Genomic DNA, 20,119 nt, shown 5'->3' on the forward strand with positions numbered 1-20,119 from the left:
TACCAATTAAATGGTCTGACGGAGATGTGGACTTACTCTGTATTCAAATCCCAAAAGAAAAAAATGATCTCACTCCAATACATTTTTATAGAAAGTTAGCAAAAATAGATGAGATCTTGCTACCATTGAAAGGAAAATACCTGTCTATTTGTGGAATAATCACCCTGATTAACTCTTTAGTCATATCACAGTTTTACTATTTGCTTATGGTTTTGCCTACACCTAAGTGACCTGCTTTTTAAATGATATGAACAAAAAATATTAAATTTGATTTGGAATGCAAGCCAGACAACATTAAAAGGGCCTATTTATATAAAGAATATGAATTCGGAGGGCAGAAATGATTAAATATTAAAGCATTAGTCCTCTCACTAAAGGCATCAGCCATACAAAAGTTTTACTTAAATCCAAACTGGTTCTCTAGTAAATTGGTAGGAATGTCTCATCCTATGTTCAAGAATGGCCTTTCCCCCTTTATTCAGACTACACCTGCTCACTTTTGGTTGTTTGAAAAGGAAATAATCTCCAAAATATCATTATTTTTTAAACAAGTCTTAGAAAGTTGGTTGCAATTTCAGTTTAATCCACCTGAAAAGACAGAACAAATAATACAACAAATATTGTGGTTAAACTCAAATTTACTAATTTATTTTTTTTAAACGTATTTTCGAAGAAATTAAAAATACATTTAAAAAAGGTATAATTTGAGTGAATGATATCATAAATAGGACTGGTGGAGTTATATCACACATGCAGCTAACACAGACGTATGGAAATGTCTGCTCTTCCCAAAATTACAACCAACTAATTGTAGCATTACCACAAAAATGGAAGAGGCAAGTAGAAGGGGAAAAAGGTAAGGAGCTTGTATGTCGGCCCTGTATTAAAGAACATAAATGGTTAAAGAAAAGTGTGATAAATAAAAACGTATACCAATTTCAGTTAAGGACCAAAAAACTGACAGATGTGCCATATAAATTGCAAAATAGCTGGGAAGAGATTTTCGATGTACCCATTCCATGGCACATGGTTTATGAATTGATACGCAAAACAACACCGGATTCAAAACTTCTAATTTTTCAATTTAAATTACTATACAGACTTCTTGCAACCAATAAAATGTTATATATCTGGGGGATACAATCTTCCCAGCTCTGCAGATTTTGTTGTGAGGAGGCAGAGTCATCAGATCATGTATTTTGGTATTGTCCATATGTAGGTCGTTTTTGGTCACAGGTCCAGGAATGGCTGAAGAATTGAAACATTTGCCTAGAACTAACGCTGCAGATAGCAATACTGGGTGATTTGAAAAGCCATAGTCAATCAATCAATAATATAATAATTATTTTAACAAAAATGTTTATTTTTAATTTACAATCTGTAGAAACTATGAGAATAGAAAGGTTCAGTACTTTTGTCAAGCATCACAGGACAGTTGAAAAATATATGGCAAATAAAACTCCTAAAATGGATAGTGTTGAGAGATAGATGGGAGAGGTTGAATGGAGCTGAAGGGTGGGACTAATAACAATATAACCAATGTAAAACACACGGGGTCTGTAAAATGTATATAGGTTCAGAAATGTTGTGAAATAGCACAGTTACAAATAGAAATCAAACTGGATGGACATCAGAAATAGAGGAAGGACTAAAAACAAACAAAATATAACTATTGTAAAATAGATTGTGTCTGTAAAATGTTTATAAGATGTATAAACTGAAGGTAGAAGCCTAACTGTTTATTAGTTTACTCCAATTGGGGTAAGGGTGGTAGGGTTTGCCGGGAATAATAAAGGTATATTCTAAAAAAAAGTATGTATGTCTATATAGGTATGTGTATGTATATATGTGTATATGTATGCATATGTGTATGTATATAGATATAGATATTGTATATAGATATATATATTTACCCCCCAAAATATATGGGGGATTGGAAATGATGCAGACAATTACATTGATGGAAGCATCAATCTTTCCGCAATATTAAGCTGATCCACCCCTTAAAAAAATGTTTTTTAAATAAAAAATAAAATGGCTACCCTGACCATTTGCATTGACCATCTTTTTATTTGTGCTGACTCTATGCACACTCATTGGACTCTACCCACACACTCACGCATACTACACTGACACTCAAACACACACAAGACTACATGTGCTCACGCACACAAATCATACATACACGCATGCATATTGACTACATACACACAAACACACTTTCACACTCTTCACATATGCTACTGCTACTCTGTTTATTATCTATCCTGATTGTCTTGTCACTTTCACCCCTACCTACATGTATATATTACCTCAACTATCCTGACTCAGTACTGGTACTCCTTGTATATTGTCTCATTATTGTTATTTGATTGTGTTACTATTTCCTTTCTTGATAAATTTGTCTTACTTTTTAACTCTGCATTGTTGGGAAAGGACTCGTAATTAAGCATTTCATGGTAAAGTCTACACCTGTTGTCTTCAGCGCATGTGACAAATAAAAATGTATTTGATTTGATTGTTTTCACCATTTTGAAGTAGTCAACTGCGTGGGGCTTCCTATAGGTTAAGGAATGATTCCACATAATTCCAACCAGGTCATCAGGAAGGATCAGCCAATGAATTGTACTCTTGAGCAAACATTCCATAATTGCAGGTGGCAGTAAATCACCAACCTTGGCTTTATGCCTGTTCAAACAACACAACCAGGTGGCAGTATAGACCTTTCCAGTTTGTTAACCAACTCATATAAGCAGTAGTAGAAGAAAATGAACTACTTCAAAATGTAGATGGCTTCAATTGCACTACCCGTTCTCTCACAGAAGCCATAATATGACAGCTACAATGTTGAGTCCTCTGTAACTATCTCTATGGTGTGCACTTGGCTCAATCACTCCCCCTCGTGGTGGAAACGTCCTCTATAGGTCAGGGTTTTCCAACAACTTTGGTTCTGGAAAGCTACTGGGTGTGCAGGGTTTCATTCCAGCCCTGCAGTAACCCACCTGATTCTGTCAATTATGGTCCAGAGAGAAGATGGTGTATAGGGACATGGGAATAATATTGCTTTAGTTTTATTTAACTAGGCAAGTCAGTTAAGAACAAATTCTTATGTACAATGGTGCCTACTCTATAAGGCCATTCAATTACAAATCAATGATTCTGATGATGAAATACAAGTAGAAAGTCTAGCAATTCATTGGAAGTTATCTGAATACGTGGAGTGTTGAGTTGGCTTGGTTTTGGTACATTAGATGCGGAGAAGGAACTATTTCTAACATCTCTGTTCATACTTTGAACAGTATTGCAGTGCCACAAAATGCATTAAAAACCTATATATGCTGATGAAACTAACGAAATCTTGGCCCCTTTGAGCCAACATGGCGCCAAAATTGCCAACTTGAAGCAGCGGGTAATGTAGCAACTATTTTTTACACTGCTTAATTTAAGTGATAAAACATAATTCCATGACATACAACAAGGGGTAATCAAATATCCAATCAAATGAAACGTAAACATACAGACAATACTTTTTACTTAGATTTTGAACAGGCAAAAACAGCAGTCTACCTACAAAGAACTTGCCAGGACCCCACCCACTCCCCTCTGATCATGGCAGATGCGGGAAGTTACCAAGCCGGTTTCGGTATGTACGTTTACATTCATTTAATGTTAGCAAAACATCCTGTAACGTGTCACCGCTAGCTACTATTTGTCAGAGGTTGCACCACAAATTGTTTGTAAGTTTGCACGTATTCTGACGCGAACTAACTAGCTAGGTTATCCTGTGTGCTAGCAAGCTAACCAATGAAGTCTGCAGTTATTCTATCGAATAGCTAGCAAGCGACAGCAAGTTAACTTAAACATCACACAGAGCAAAACCAACACGTAGGGTGTCAACTTCTGGCACGTAATTTAAATAGCTAAAGTATAGCTAACCCTTCGGTTTTAAGTTGCCAGCTAGCTGACCATAACGGATTTTATTGAAACAATCCGGAAGTCCTGTCAAGTTGCTCATTGGATATTTCTCCCTTTAACAGCCACGCTGAGCGCTCTAATTGGTTAGAGTTAGTGGCGCAGTGTTTACAATCACGACAGGTGTACTAATTGCACAGCTAATTTTGGGCCGATTAGAATTAAGATATAATGCCCGGGGCTGTGTGTTATATGGCCATTATAAACTGCGTGGTTCGAACCCTGAATGCTGACAGCCATGGCATATCAGACCTATACCATGGGTATGACAACATTTATCTTTACTGCTTTAATTACGTTGGTAACCAGTTTATAATAGCAATAAGGCACCTCGGGGTTTGTGATATATGGCCAATATACCATGGCTAAGGACTGTGTCGTGCATAAGAACAGCCCTTAGTTGTGGTATATTTGCCATATACCACACCCCCTCGTGCTTATTGCTTAAATATACCACGACTGTCAGCCAATCAGCATTCAAAAACAAATTATAAACTGGGTGGTTCAAGTCATGAATGCTGATTGGCTGACAGACATGGTATATCAGACCGTATACCACGGGTATGACAAAACGTATCTTTACAGCTCAAATTACGTTGGTAACCCATTTATAATAGCAATAAGGCACCTTGGGTTTGTGATATATGGCCATAAACCACACCTCCTAGGGCCTTATTGCTTAAATATACCATGACTGTCAGCCAATCAGCATTCAGGGTTTGAACCACCCAGTTTATAATAGAAAATATACTGCTATACTATCTCAAACACATAAAACAGGGAAGTCAACAGCATTACTTGCATGGCTACCAGTCTTTCAGTCTCAGCACTGATACAATACAGATCTCCATTGACCCTGTTCTCTTTCCTCCTACTACTCTCCCTTGTCCTTCTCTCCTTTCCTCCTCTCTCCAAACTAAACTCTCCCTCCTCTCCAGGCCCCAGGATGTGGCAGCAATGTGCCCTGCTCCTGTTCCTGTCCCTGCTACCAGTGGTATCTGGAGAAGCTGACTCCAAGGCTGTCACCACTAGTCTCACCACCAAGTGGGCCTCTACCCCTCTGCTGCTGGAGGCCAGGTAACATTATGCTCAACACAAACACAAGACAAAACACATCCTTTCTTTCTCTTCATCCCCTCTTTCTCTTCATCCCCCCCACTCCCTCTTTTTCTCAGTGAGTTCCTTGCAGAAGAGAGTCAGGAGATGTTCTGGGATTTCGTCGAAGCAAATCAGAACATCAAAGGGGAACATGATGGTAACTTTAATGTTTTATTTCACTGATAATGTTGATTTATGTAGCACTTGGTCTCTGGAAGATCTATTAAAGTGTTGTTCTGTTACAGATACAGACCAGGCGTATTACGACCTGATCGTGAAGAGAGCCAGTGCTCTGCTCAGCACAGTCCAACTCAACATGCTCAAGTTCGCCCTCTCTCTCAGGGCCTACTCCGCTACTGTACACTCCTTCCAACAAGTAATATTACTACAATACTACTAGATGACTACCCTCTCCCTCGCTATGTGTGTGTAATCACTGTTTCTCGCCTCTCTCGCCTGTAGATAGCGACCAACGAGCCCCCTCCATCCGGCTGCTCAGCCTTCTTCAATGTCCATGGAGAGAAGTCATGTGACACGGAGAAACTGACTGCACTGATGGAGACCGCAGCAGAACGGTACACACACTGGGAGACACCCACACACAAACTGTGAATATCCACTTTGATTGATAAAGACCTCTGTTGAAGTGATAATAATTCATTAAATAGTCCTTATCTCATCCCTCTTTGTCCCAGGCCCAAGCCCTACCTATTCAAAAGCGATCACAGGTTCCCGGGATCAAATCCCGACACTCCGGTTATTATCCTGTATGCCGAGATTGGAAGTTCGGATTTCACAATGTTCCATCAGCTGATGCTGTCCAAAGTCAACAAGGGACTGGCCACCTATGTGCTTCGTCACTACCTGGCTGTAAGAAAAACACAGGAATACACATGATGGGAAGCATAATTAAGACATCATTTCGTGTTCATTTTTTCCTCTTTCTCTCGTTGCCAGTCTCCCAGCAGTCGTAGAGTGTATTTGTCTGGTTATGGAGTGGAGCTGGCCATCAAGAACCAGGAATACAAGGCTAAGGACGATACACAGGTCCAGGGAGCGGAAGTGAATGCTACACTGATGGGGGAGAATGACCCAGTGGATGAGGTCCAGGGATTCCTCTTTGGAAAACTGAAGTAATCAACCTACCAAAATGAAATGCTATTCCACAAACCCACTCTGCTTTGGAGTGTTATGGGTGGAGAAACTTCTTTCCCTCTCTTCTTCCCTCTCATTTTCCTCTCCGTACCTCTCCTCTCCCTCTCCAGGACTCTGTACCCTGAGTTGAAGGAGCAGCTGAAGGAGCTCAGGAAACACCTGGTGGAGAGCACCAATGAGATGGCTCCCCTTAAAGTCTGGCAGATGCAAGGTGGGCGGGACTTTATTTTTTCTTTGCCTCTCTTCTCCTGCATCAAGACAACTGTAACTACAGTAATCATCTCCTTTTCCCCCCACTATATTTAATTTTTTTCTCTTCATGTGTCAGATCTGAGTTTCCAGACTGCAGCTCGGATCCTGGCTGCTCCATCTTCAGACGCCCTGAACGTCATGAGAGACCTCAGTCAGAACTTCCCTACCAAGGCTAGGTAAACACACACACACACACACACACAAACATGTTTTTTGATATCTCTGTGTAGTGTGTGATTCTGGTGGTTTCTCTCCCCTTCTCAGGTCGATCACTCAAACAGTGGTCAGCTCTGAGATACGTAAAGAGATGGAAGAGAACCAGAAGGTAAGAGCTCAGTCATCCATAGCTCTCCTTCCCTGTCTCTCTACTACCCATTAACATGTAATGAATGTACCGCTCTTCTTCTCTCCAGTTCTTTAAGGGAACTCTGGGATTGCAGCCTGGAGACTCTGCTCTATTCATCAACGGACTACACATAGACCTGGACACACAGGACATCTTCAGGTACACATCTTCACAGACAGACAGACAGACATCTTCAGACAGACAGACAGACATCTTCAGACAGACAGACATCTTCAGACAGACAGACATCTTCAGACAGACAGACATCTTCAGACAGACAGACATCTTCAGACAGACATCTTCAGACAGACAGACATCTTCAGACAGACAGACATCTTCAGACAGACAGACATCTTCAGACAGACAGACAGACAGACAGACATCTTCAGACATCTTCAGACAGACATCTTCAGACAGACATCTTCAGACAGACACAGACAGACAGACATCTTCAGACAGACAGACAGACAGACATCTTCAGACAGACAGACACAGACAGACAGACATCTTCAGACAGACAGACAGACATCTTCAGACAGACAGACAGACACAGACATCTTCAGACAGACAGACACACAGACACAGACAGACAGACACAGACATCTTCAGACACAGACAGACATCTTCAGACAGACAGACACATCTTCAGACACAGACAGACACACATCACAGACAGACACATCTTCAGACACATCTTCAGACAGACAGACACAGACATCTTCAGACACACACACACACCTTCAGACACACACACACACACCTTCAGACACAGACACACACACACACACAGACACACACACACACCTTCAGACACAGACACACACACACACCTTCAGACACAGACACACACACACACACCTTCAGACACAGACACACACACACACACCTTCAGACACAGACACACACACACACACACCTTCAGACACAGACACACACACACACACCTTCAGACACAGACACACACACACACCTTCAGACACAGACAAACACACACACACCTTCAGACACAGACACCTTCAGACACACACACACACACCTTCAGACACACACACACACACACACCTTCAGACACAGACACACACACACACACACCTTCAGACACAGACACACACACACACACACCTTCAGACACACACACACACACACCTTCAGACACACACACACACACCTTCAGACACACACACACCTTCAGACACACACACACATCTTCAGACACCTTCAGACACACACACACACATCTTCAGACACACACACACACACATCTTCAGACACAGACACACACAACTTCAGACACAGACACACACACACACTTCAGACACAGACACACACACCTTCAGACACAGACACACACACACCTTCAGACACACACACACACACCTTCAGGCACACACACACACACACCTTCAGGCACACACACACACACACACCTTCAGACACACACACACACACACACACACCTTCAGACACACACAGACACACACACACACCTTCAGACATACACACACACACACACACACCTTCAGACACACACACACACCTTCACACACACACACACACACCTTCAGACACACACACACACACACACACCTTCAGACACACACACACCTTCACACACACACACACACACACACACACACACACCTTCAGACACACACACACACACCTTCAGACACACACACACACACACACCTTCAGACACAGACACACACACACACACCACACACACACACACACACACACACACACACCTTCAGACACACACACACCTTCAGACACACACACACACACACACACACACACCTTCAGACACACACACACACCTTCAGACACACACACACACACACCTTCAGACACACACACCTTCAGACACACACACACCTTCAGACACACACACACACACACACCTTCAGACACACACACACACCTTCAGACACACACACACACACACACACACACACACCTTCAGACACACACACACCTTCAGACACACACACACCTTCAGACACACACACACACACACCTTCAGACACACACACACACACACCTTCAGACACACACACACACACCTTCAGACACACACACACACACACACACCTTCAGACACACACACACACACACACCTTCAGACACACACACACACACACCTTCAGACACACAGACACACACACACCTTCAGACACACAGACACCTTCAGACACACCTTCACACACACACACACACACCTTCAGACACACAGACACCTTCAGACACACACACACACACACACACCTTCAGACACACACACACACACACACACCTTCAGACACACACACACACACACCTTCAGACACACACACACACACACACCTTCAGACACACACACACACACACACACCTTCAGACACACACACACACACACACCTTCAGACACACACACACACACACCTTCAGACACACACACACACACACACCTTCAGACACACACACACACACACCTTCACACACACACACACACACACACACACACACCTTCAGACACACACACACACACACCTTCAGACACACACACACACACACCTTCAGACACACACACACCACACACCTTCAGACACACACACACACACACCTTCAGACACACACACACACACCTTCAGACACACACACACACACCTTCAGACACACACACACACACACACACACACACACACACACCTTCAGACACACACACACACACAGAGGACGTCTTCAGGCTAGTAGAAAAATTCAATTACACAAACAGTACCAGGTCAGATACTGACTGTGTGTGTTTCCAGTGTATTTGAGGTTCTCCGTAGTGAGGCCAGGGTGATGGAAGGTCTGCGTTCTCTCCTTATCGAGACTCCCTTCATCCACGACATCCTCAAACTCAACGTACAGCCTTCTGACTCGGACTACGCTGTGGACATCCGCAATCCTGCTGTCAACGTAAGACACACCTACCCCTTTATTTAACCCTAACCATCCAACTATGTCATCCGTATATATATACTGAACAAAAATATAAACGCCACATGTAAAGTGTTGGTGCCATGTTTCATGAGCTGAAATAAAAGATCCCAGAAATATTCCATACCCACAAAAAGTTTTTCTCTCAAATGTTGTGCACAAATCTCTTTACATCCCTGTTAGTGAGCATTTTTCCTTTGCCAAGATAATCCATCCACCTTGACAGGTGTGACATGTCAAGAAGCGGATTAAACAGCATGATCATTTCACAGGTGCACCTTGTGCTGGAGACACTAGGCCACAATGTGCAGTTTTGTCACACAACACAATGCCACAGACTGCAGGACATTCCACCGGAACTGTTGCCAGAAAATTGAATGTTAGTTTCTCTACCATATGCCGCCCCCAACGTCATTTTAGAGAATTTGGCAGTACGTCCAACCTGCCTCACAACCGCAAACCACGTGTAACCACGCCAGCCCATGATCTCCACATCCGGCTTCTTATCCTGCGGGATCGTTTGAGACCAGCCACCCAGACAGCTGGTGACACTGACAAGTATTTCTGTCTGTAAAAAAGCCATTTTGTGGGGAAAAACTCATTCTGATTGGCTGGGCCAGGCTCCCCAGTGGGTTAGAGCCTAATGAATTCATTTCAATTGACTGATTTCCTTCTGTGAACTGTAACTCAGTAAAAGTGTTGAAATTGTTGCATGTTGCGTTTTTTATATTTTTGTTCAGTATACAGTCAAGGCTTTAAACGTGTATATAACCCAACTCTTGTTTTGCATGGATCATTTTGATGATAATCTAATCTCTTCTCAGTGGATTAATAACCTGGAGACAGACAGCAGGTACGGCTCATGGCCCTACAACGTCCAGGAGCTCCTCAGACCAACCTTCCCCGGAGTCATACGACAGATCCGGAAAAACTTTCACAACCTCGTGAGTACATGATACGTGTGTCAGACCGCGACACCAAACGTATTGGCATGAACTCGTGTGATGAGTCTGCAGTGTCGTGCAGCTACACAAAGTGTATTGCGTACATTTTTGGAACTGACAGCAAAAAGCAATGATGTCTTGTGTTTTAGGTGGTGATTCTGGACCCGACCCATGAGAGTTCTGCTGAGCTGTTGAATGTTGCTGAGATGTTCTACAGCAATAACATCCCACTCAGGTAGGGGGGTGTGTTTCTAGCAAAAATAGTTGTTTTTATTTAACTAGGCAAGTCAGTTTTAAGAACAAATTCTTGTTTACAATGACGGCCTAGGAACAGTGGGTAGACTGCCTTGTTCAGGGGCAGAATGACAGATTTTTACCTTGTCAGCTCAGGGATTCGATCTAGAAAGCTTTTGGTTACTGGCCCAACACTCTAACCACTAGGCTACCTGCCGCCCTCGAAGGCCATGTTGGTTCTAATTCTGCCATATAGTCTATGTGGATGTGAGTAACTGTGTATAATCCTTAGTGAGGGGCGGGGGGGTCGATACAGTTACATATCGGAGTAATATTTTTGACGACGTATTGCATCCTTTTGACTATCGCAATATTATAACTCCCGTATTTTTCCTTCATAGCTCCTTCGCAATCTTTCTAAATTGAGAGCCAATTTGTTTTCAGCACTTTTATTTCCATGACTTTTATTTTGTTTTCTCATGGCTCTTGTCTCTCGGTTCCCTGCAGCAGACATGGTGAGCAATATGTCTGGAACATCGAATCGCAATAAAATCACAGTATCGAATCGCAATACATGTAGAATCGTGAGAATCGCAATACATAGCGCATCGGCACCTAAGTGTCGTGAGGTCCCTGGCAATTCCCATCCCTAATAACCCTGCTGTGTGTGTTGTAGGATTGGACTGGTGTTTGTGGTGTCTGATGTTGATGAGATCGATGGTATGGAGGATGCAGGTGTGGCTCTGCTCCGGGCCTTTAACTACATCACAGAAGAGCTGGACGCTCCCGCCGCCTTCGACACCATCATCTCGGTGAGTCGGTCTGACCAATGAGAATCATTGATGAGTCTTTTGACCAATCCCAGTGATCTGGAACATCAGCCTGACCAATCAGATGGAAATGCTCTCTTTGAATCTCCTCTCTCTAGATGTTTAACCGTGTGCCTAGCGGTGGTAAGCTAAGTGTAGGTGATGTCGTCAAGGTGTTGGAGAAGAAGTTTCCCTATGTGGAGGTCGGCAGCATTCTTGGACCAGACTCCACTTACGACGACAACCGGAAGGTATGGTTCTGCTTTTATGTGCCGTTATGTTTCTTGACAGAACGGTATGATTTTCATGTACCGTCTTCCTATCTACCTCCGCCAGGAAGGGCGTGGTTACTACTTGCAGACGGGTGTAGGTCCGTTGCCAGTGGTGATGTACAACGGAATGCCGTACCAGCGAGAACAGCTAGACCCAGAGGAGCTAGAAACTGTCACCATGCACAAAATACTGGAGACTACCAGCTTCTACCAACGGGCTGTCTACATGGTGAGTTTTACACACACACACACACACACACACACACACACACACACTGACCTTCTCTTGTTGTGTCTTCCTAGGGTGAGTTGGCCACTGATCAAGATGTGGTGGATTTCATCATGACCCAACCCAACGTTGTCCCTCGTATCAACCCTCGAATCCTGTCGACTGCCAGGATGTACCTGGACCTATCTAATACTAGTGAGTTTTACACACACACACACACACACACACGGAACCATCTTAACCACCTCTCTCTTTCCTGACAGATAACCATTTTATAGATGAGTACGCTCGCTTTCTGTTCCTGGACAGCAGAGAGAAGAGCACTGCTGTGGCTAACAGCATGAACTACATGACCAAGAAGGGTAAGAGAGAGATATATATACATATATATATATATATATATATATATACACACAGCTACACATACAGAGCTTCATCTTATTGAGCTAAACACTATGTGCTCCTACTTTTCAGCCCTAAATCTCTTGTCTATCTATTCTGTTCTTTCTCCTCTGTGTTTTTGTTCTGTCAGGGATGGCCCCCAAGGACCACCATGGTAACCCTTATTTATTTTCCTGCACTTTCTCTCTTTCTCTCTCAAGACAGTATTACGATCCATAGTTCTGTGAATCCACCATATCTCACTCCTCGTCAATATTATCACACCATCTTGCATCTCTGTGAGATGACATGCTTGGATGTGTTTGTGTTTGTTTCTGCTCGAGAGAGAGAGTCTTTCTCAAAGACTAAGTATTGAGATGGCACTGCAACATCAAACCGCGTACATTTCAGGATTAAGGAGGTCTGTGACCCTTTACTCTCCCCATCTCCTCCTCTTCAACTCCCTCTCCCTCCTCTAGATGATGGCTACATCCGTCCAGTCACGTTCTGGGTTGTGGGAGATTTTGACCAACCTTCCGGACGCCAGCTATTATACGATGCCATCAGACACATGGTATGATGATGTCACTATAACACGACCAAAAAACTCCACACGCAAAAAAACTACCATCTGAACGATTCTCCTAAATCTGCCTTCAACAGAAAACCAGTAACAACGTGCGATTGGGCCTGATCAACAACCCTAGCGACAGCCCATCCGAGGAGAACAGTCATGTTGCCAGGGCGATATGGGCCAGCATGCAGACCCAGACAGCTAACAACGCTAAAAACTACATCACCAAGCTGGCTAAAGAAGAGACCGCTAAGGCACTGGAGACTGGGGCCGACGTCACACAGTTCACTGTCGGGGTAAAGAGTTTACACACACGTAATACACACACGTAATACACACATGTTATACACCGTTCTGTCTCACCCTTTACTATACTGTCCTGTTCTTTAAAAACAGTCAAGTTTTTCTTTCATTTCTCCAGGGTATGGACGTTGCCTTGTTTAAGAGTGCTTTTGAAGGTCCTAAGTTTGACTTCCTGCTGTCTCACGCTGTCTACTGCCGAGACGTTCTCAAGCTGGGGAAAGGACAGAGAGCAGTCATCAGCAACGGACGGGTGAGTGGGCAACACACACACACACACACACTAGCACGCTTCCTACTGTGATCGAAGTGTCACAATGGTGTTTGTCTCTCTCTGCCGACAGCTCATTGGTCCGCTAGAGGAAGGGGAGGTCTTTAACCAAGATGACTTCCTCCTATTGGAGAGTATCATTTTGAAGACCTCGGGAGAGCGAATCAAAAGCAAGGTCCAGCAGTTTGGGGTGGAGGAGGACAGGGCCAGTGACCTGGTGATGAAGATTGACTCTCTGCTCTCCTCTCAGCCCAAAGGAGAGGCCAGGATAGAACATGCCTTTGCTGATGACCGATACAGGTACTGGAAGTAATCAAACGTTTTACTTCATGTTTTTATTCATTGCCTATAAACATTCTGTTTACCTCTCTGGTCTATGATTGGTCCACAGTGCTATAAAGATCCGACCCACAGAGGGAGAAGTCTACTTTGACATGGTTGCCGTGGTAGACCCCGTAACCAGGGACGCCCAGAAACTAGCCCCGCTCCTATTGGTTCGTACCGCTTCTAATAACTGTCACTTAGGAGTTCTGTCTCACACCAAGTACTCTGTCTCACAGCCATCTGTCTCTCCATGTTTCTCTTTCTCCCCACCAGGTGTTGAAGAAGCTGGTCAATGTGAACCTGCGCGTGTTTATGAACTGCCAGTCCAAACTCTCAGACCTGCCTCTCAAAAGGTGAGCAAGACCCCAGCTACATGCAGGTCATCCTGTTTTAACTGCTGGGACCTCATTTCTGTTGTCTTAGTTTCCTTACCCTTAGAAGTCCCTGGTAGTACCTGAGGGTTTTTCCTGTGTGTTTCTCTAAACCCTCCTCTCTTCTCCCAGTTTCTACCGGTATGTGTTGGAGCCTGAGGTGTTGTTCCAGACTGACGGTAGTTTCTCCCCTGGTCCCCTGGCTAAGTTCCTGGACATGCCTCAAACTCCCCTCTTCACACTCAACCTCAACACCCCTGAGAGCTGGATGGTGGAGTCTATACGCACTAGATATGACCTGGACAATATCTACCTGGAAGAGGTGTGTTTTCTGTGCTGTTTTGTTTTTAGGATTGTGTTATTTATAGCACGGTTGCCTTGGCTAATGTTGTCCTGCACCTCTTCAGCTGGAGAGTGTAGTGACTGTGGACGGAGTATTCTGGTATTTGTCTTAATTAATAAAAAAAAAAGGTTTAATAATGGTTCTCTATTCTCCCTGTCTAGGTGGACAGTATAGTAGCAGCAGAATACGAGTTGGAACATCTGCTGCTGGAGGGTCACTGTTTTGACGTGAGTACAGGTCAGCCCCCCAGAGGACTCCAGTTCACCCTGGGAACCCCCTCCGACCCTGTCATCGTCGACACCATCGTCATGGCCAACCTGGTGAGTCACCTCTGACTTCTAACCCTAATGTCTGACTCTGTAGTCATGGCCAACCCTGACCTCTAACCCTAACCTCTGTTGATAGGCAGACACCTTTCTATTCTCCGTTGTTGTGGTTGAACGAGGGCTTTGTGTTGTCGTCGTCCTCAGGGTTATTTCCAGTTGAAGGCTAACCCAGGAGCCTGGATCCTGAAGCTGAGGAGGGGACGGTCTGACGAAATCTACAAGATCTACAGGTACGGAAGATCACATCTCGACATATCACGTCGTCTTCAGTTTAGCACATGACTAGTGGAACCAGGCATGTTAGTGCTGGGCTGGAACAAAAGCCTGCACAATGCACACCCTCTTGTTCCTCTCTCTGACCTCACATCCTCTCTTCCAGTCATGATGGAACAGACTCTCCAGCAGACGCTGATGACCTCATCGTGGTGCTGAACAACTTCAAGAGCCGGATCATCAAAGTCAAGGTACTGCTCTGACCCCAGCTGTAGAGTACAGCTTTCATATTGTTGGTTGCTGTCAGGTCTCAATAAAGCTTAGGTTGTATTCGAATTGATCATTAAGTCCATTGCTAAGTAATGTATTGGTCGTGTGTTGATCAGGTCCAGAAGAGGCCAGAGAAGTTCAGTGAGGAGCTGTTGAGTGATGGAACCCAGGAGAACGACTCGAGCTTCTGGGAGTCACTCACCAGGTGTCTCTCTCTAATCATGGAGCTCCACCCTTTACATCACTGTCTACTGTTTCATACCTATTTGATCTCTGCTGAATCTGATGGTGTTTATTCTCTCCCTGTCTTTCTCTCTCCAGAGGGTTTACAGGAGGTGTGAAGACGGAGGAGAGTAAACAGGAGAAGGATGATGTCATCAACATATTCTCTTTGGCCTCTGGACACCTCTACGAACGTTTCCTCAGGTACGTGTGTGTGTGTGTGTGTGTGTGTGTGTGTGTGCGCATGTGTGGTTTTTCCAAGTGTTTGTCTGTTGTAATCCCACAATTTGTTTTCTCTCTTAGGATCATGATGTTGTCTGTTCTAAAGAACACCAAAACACCAGTCAAGTTCTGGTTCCTCAAAAACTACCTGTCCCCAGCATTTAAGGTAGTTAGGTATAAAATATAAATATAATCTGTTATTCTCTCCTCTAGGAGTTTACTTTGAATGTGGTGGTATGAATAGGGTTTTCATTGAGTTTACTCCAGAATAAATGTTATTCCCACAGGAGTTTATCCCGTACATGGCAGAGCAGTATGGTTTCCAGTATGAACTCGTCCAGTATAAGTGGCCGCGGTGGTTACACCAGCAGACTGAGAAACAGAGGATTATCTGGGGTTACAAGATCCTCTTCCTGGATGTCTTGTTCCCTCTGTCCGTCGACAAGTTCTTATTCGTGGACGCAGATCAGGTACACACACACACACACACACACACACTCTGAATGTCCATGTCTCTGATTTGCGTAAACCTGAGAACTCTCTTTCCTCTCTCCTCCTACAGATAGTGCGTACCGACCTGAAGGAGCTCCGTGACCTTGACCTTGAAGGAGCGCCGTATGGCTACACACCGTTCTGTGAGAGCCGGAGAGAGATGGACGGCTTCCGCTTCTGGAAGTCGGGCTACTGGGCGAGTCACCTCGCTGGACGCAAATATCACATCAGGTAACTGACTGTGTGTGTGTGTGTGTGTGTGTGTGTGTACATACCGACGTGTGTGTAACCCTCTGTCTCTCCAGTGCTCTGTATGTGGTAGATCTGAAGAGGTTCCGTAAGATAGCAGCAGGAGACAGACTGAGAGGACAATACCAAGGCCTGAGTCAAGACCCCAACAGCCTGTCCAACCTCGACCAGGTGTGTGTGTATTAAAAGGAATATGGGTGTATAACATTTAGATTTTCCTAACATTTGATATTCACAAACAACCTTTGTGAAGTTAAATTAGCTTCAACTCTGTGTATTTATTTTTCTAATATTTTCCTATACTCTCTCTCTCTCTCTCTCTCTCTCTCTCTCCAGGATCTGCCTAATAATATGATCCACCAGGTGCCTATCAAGTCTCTGCCTCAGGAGTGGCTCTGGTGTGAGACTTGGTGTGACGACAACTCTAAGAAAAAGGCCAAGACTATAGATCTGGTACGAAGTGTGTGCAGATTCTAGTCATGTCTGTGTTGTTACACTCCACTGTGTTTATTTGGACGGGGAAACTAAAATGTTTAACCCTTCCTCCAGTGTAACAACCCCCAGACCAAGGAGCCCAAGTTGCAGGCAGCTGTTCGTATCGTAGCAGAGTGGAGCGACTACGACCAGGAGATCAAACGCCTGCAGAACAGAGTCCAGGAGAGAGGAGCAGAGAACCATACCACACAGAAGGACAAGCCAGGTACATATAAACTCAGCAAAAAAATAACATTTTCTGGACTCTGTCTTTCAAAGATAATTCGTAAAAATCAAAATAACTTCACAGATCTCCATTGTAAAGTGTTTAAACACTGTTTCCCGTGCTTGTTCAATGAACCATAAACAATTCATGAACATGCACCTGTGGAACGGTCGTTAAGACACTAACAGCTTACAGACGGTAGGCAATTAAGGTCACAGTTATGAAAACTTAGGACACTAAAGAGGCCTTTCTACTGACTCTGAAAAAGAACAATGCCCAGGGTCCCTGCTCATCTGCGTGAACATGCCTTAGGCATGCTGCAAGGAGGCATGAGGACTGCAGATGTGGCCAGGGCAATAAATTGCAATGTCCGTACTGTGAGACGCCTAAAGACAGAGCTACAGGGAGACAGGAAGGGCTGATCGCCCTCGCAGTGACAGACCACATGTAACAACACCTGCACAGGATCGGTACATCCAAACATCACACCTGCGGGACAGGTACAGGATGGAAACAACAACTGCCCGAGTTACACCAGGAACGCACAATCCCTCCATCAGTGCTCAGACTGTCTGCAATAGGATGACAGAAGCTTGTAGGCCTGTTGTAAGACAGGTCCTCACCAAACATCACCGGCAACAATGTCGCCTATGGGCGCAAACCCACCGTCGCTGGACCAGACAGGACTGGCAAAAAGTGCTCTTCACTGACGAGTCGCGGTTTTGTCTCACCAGGGGTGATGGTCGGATTCGAGTTTATCGGCCATTTTGAGCCTGTAATCGAACCCACAAATGCTGATGCTCCAGATACTCATCTAGTCTAAAGAAGGCCAGTTTTATTGCTTCTTTAATCAGAACACCAGTTTTCAGCTGTGCTAACATAATTGCAAAAGGGTTTTCTAATGATAAATTAGCCTTTTAAAATGATTCACTTGGATTAGCTAACACAACTTGCGATTGGAACACAGGAGTGATGGTTGCTGATAATGGGCCTCTGTAGATGTTCCATAAAAATGTGCCATTTCCAGCTACAATAGTCATTTACAACATTAACAATGTCTACACCGTATTTCTGATCAATTTGATGTTATTTTAGTGGACAAAAAAATTTGCTTTAATTTCAAAAACAAGGACATTTCTAAGTGACCTCAAACTTTTGAACGGTAGTATACAAAAATATACATGCATGCATACATACATACATATACAGTTGACTAATCCCTCTTCTTCCTCCCCTCTCTCTCCCAGATGATACACATACAGAGTTGTGAGGCCAGCGGATGGAAGATGTGGCTGTAGCAGCAACAAAAGATGGAACCATGTTAATAGACAATGCTGTTCTCCTTTGGAACAGCAATGATAGACGGACTGCAAACCAATACTCATTCAATCATTAATTTTCCATTTATTTGTATTTTCTCCGTTGAGAGTGGCGAGGATACGGGATAGGGAAGGGGTGCTGGGTAGGGATGATATGGGGTGACTGTTAGTGGATGGTGTGGGTCTGAAAAATCGGACTATTCCAACAGTTTCCACCTCCAATATTTTTGATCCATTCATGTTTGTACTGATTAGGACACCTTATTAAACAACTGTCTGTGGGTAGAGGTTTGGGCTTAGGAGTTAAATCACACTGATAAATAGCAGCTTAAGTTATGACATGAGAGTTTTGTCCTGTTCTATGCCTTCTGTTTCTGTGCTTTAGACTTCAGTTGTCCATGGCCTGTGTCAAACTCAGGGAAAGGTGGTTTTGGCCAATCGATCTGATTCAATCTCCTAATGACAATACAAAGAGGACTGGAGCGACATTTTATTTAATGTGAAACAGACATTAGTTCTGTCATGTAGTAAAATAGGGATTCATATCTCTACAATACAATTTACCTGCAACATTCAGAACGTTGCATCCTTGTGAGCATGATGTGGAGTTAAGGGATGTGTGGGTGAGGACTGGTGGGGACGTATCAGCGACAGACAGCACTAGGAGTTCCGTGATCACTCAAATCGATTGTAACAGCGACTTGAAAGGCAGCAGGCATATGACTAGAATGTTGTAGTTCAGGGTGGCCAATCTTATCCACAAAAGGTCTGTGGGTGCAGTTTTATTTTCTAGCAATACACCCATTTCATCTAGTCAGTCTTTAATGAAGATCATGATTCATGGGCTTGTTGAATCAGACTGCTTGACTGGAACAAAGCCTAGGGTCAGATTGGCCACCAGTGCTGTAGTTAACTCCTGTTTTCTCCGCTGTGGTCTGTTCTGGAGTAAACACTGTTAGTCATCCATTGCCAACCGCTGGCTGTTTCCGTTCTTTGTTTTGGCTAAATATGTCCTGTTAATTGTGGGAAATCATTATTTTGTAATAAAAACCAAGGAACCCAACACTTGTCATTTAGTGACGCTGATCCCTCTTCTACATGTTGGTGTTTCCTTTGTTTGTTTTACTGGTAAGACATTTGGATTATACTCTTATATACCGTGCCATCTATAAGAATACAGTAATGGCTGGAGAATGACTATAGATTTTCTATTAAAAGGCTGGACTTACATAGGCAGACCAATTCTGGGGTGTGTTCAGTATGGAGA

General features: G+C 43.9%; 1 protein-coding gene across 3 annotated transcripts; it reads left to right on the forward strand.

The window, feature by feature from the left end:
* The first annotated feature begins 3,539 nt into the window (after window positions 1–3,539).
* LOC112267691 (UDP-glucose:glycoprotein glucosyltransferase 1) lies at window positions 3,540–19,915 on the forward strand. 3 transcript variants are annotated; one of them, XM_042296919.1, is made up of 39 exons: window positions 3,540–3,643; window positions 4,911–5,049; window positions 5,148–5,227; window positions 5,316–5,446; window positions 5,533–5,645; window positions 5,766–5,940; window positions 6,028–6,203; window positions 6,336–6,436; window positions 6,554–6,653; window positions 6,742–6,802; window positions 6,891–6,982; window positions 9,616–9,766; window positions 10,612–10,731; window positions 10,881–10,966; window positions 11,642–11,777; window positions 11,894–12,025; window positions 12,111–12,275; window positions 12,350–12,470; window positions 12,539–12,637; window positions 12,808–12,831; window positions 13,136–13,230; window positions 13,320–13,526; window positions 13,652–13,783; window positions 13,875–14,101; window positions 14,193–14,295; window positions 14,399–14,478; window positions 14,629–14,818; window positions 15,001–15,159; window positions 15,310–15,395; window positions 15,545–15,629; window positions 15,765–15,853; window positions 15,970–16,074; window positions 16,174–16,258; window positions 16,380–16,562; window positions 16,655–16,815; window positions 16,890–17,004; window positions 17,170–17,286; window positions 17,383–17,533; window positions 18,781–19,915. In XM_042296919.1, exons 1-39 carry the CDS (start codon window positions 3,610–3,612, stop codon window positions 18,801–18,803), a joined length of 4,629 nt encoding a protein of 1,542 aa, XP_042152853.1. In that variant the 5' UTR covers window positions 3,540–3,609; the 3' UTR covers window positions 18,804–19,915. The 3 variants fall into 3 exon arrangements, with proteins under 3 accessions (XP_042152853.1, XP_042152854.1, XP_042152855.1); XM_042296921.1 differs by lacking the exon at window positions 3,540–3,643 and adding an exon at window positions 4,217–4,235; XM_042296920.1 differs by lacking the exon at window positions 12,808–12,831.
* The last annotated feature ends 204 nt before the right edge of the window (window positions 19,916–20,119 follow it).

Source organism: Oncorhynchus tshawytscha, linkage group LG14, assembly GCF_018296145.1.
Source record: "Oncorhynchus tshawytscha isolate Ot180627B linkage group LG14, Otsh_v2.0, whole genome shotgun sequence".
Taxonomy (NCBI): domain Eukaryota; kingdom Metazoa; phylum Chordata; class Actinopteri; order Salmoniformes; family Salmonidae; genus Oncorhynchus; species Oncorhynchus tshawytscha.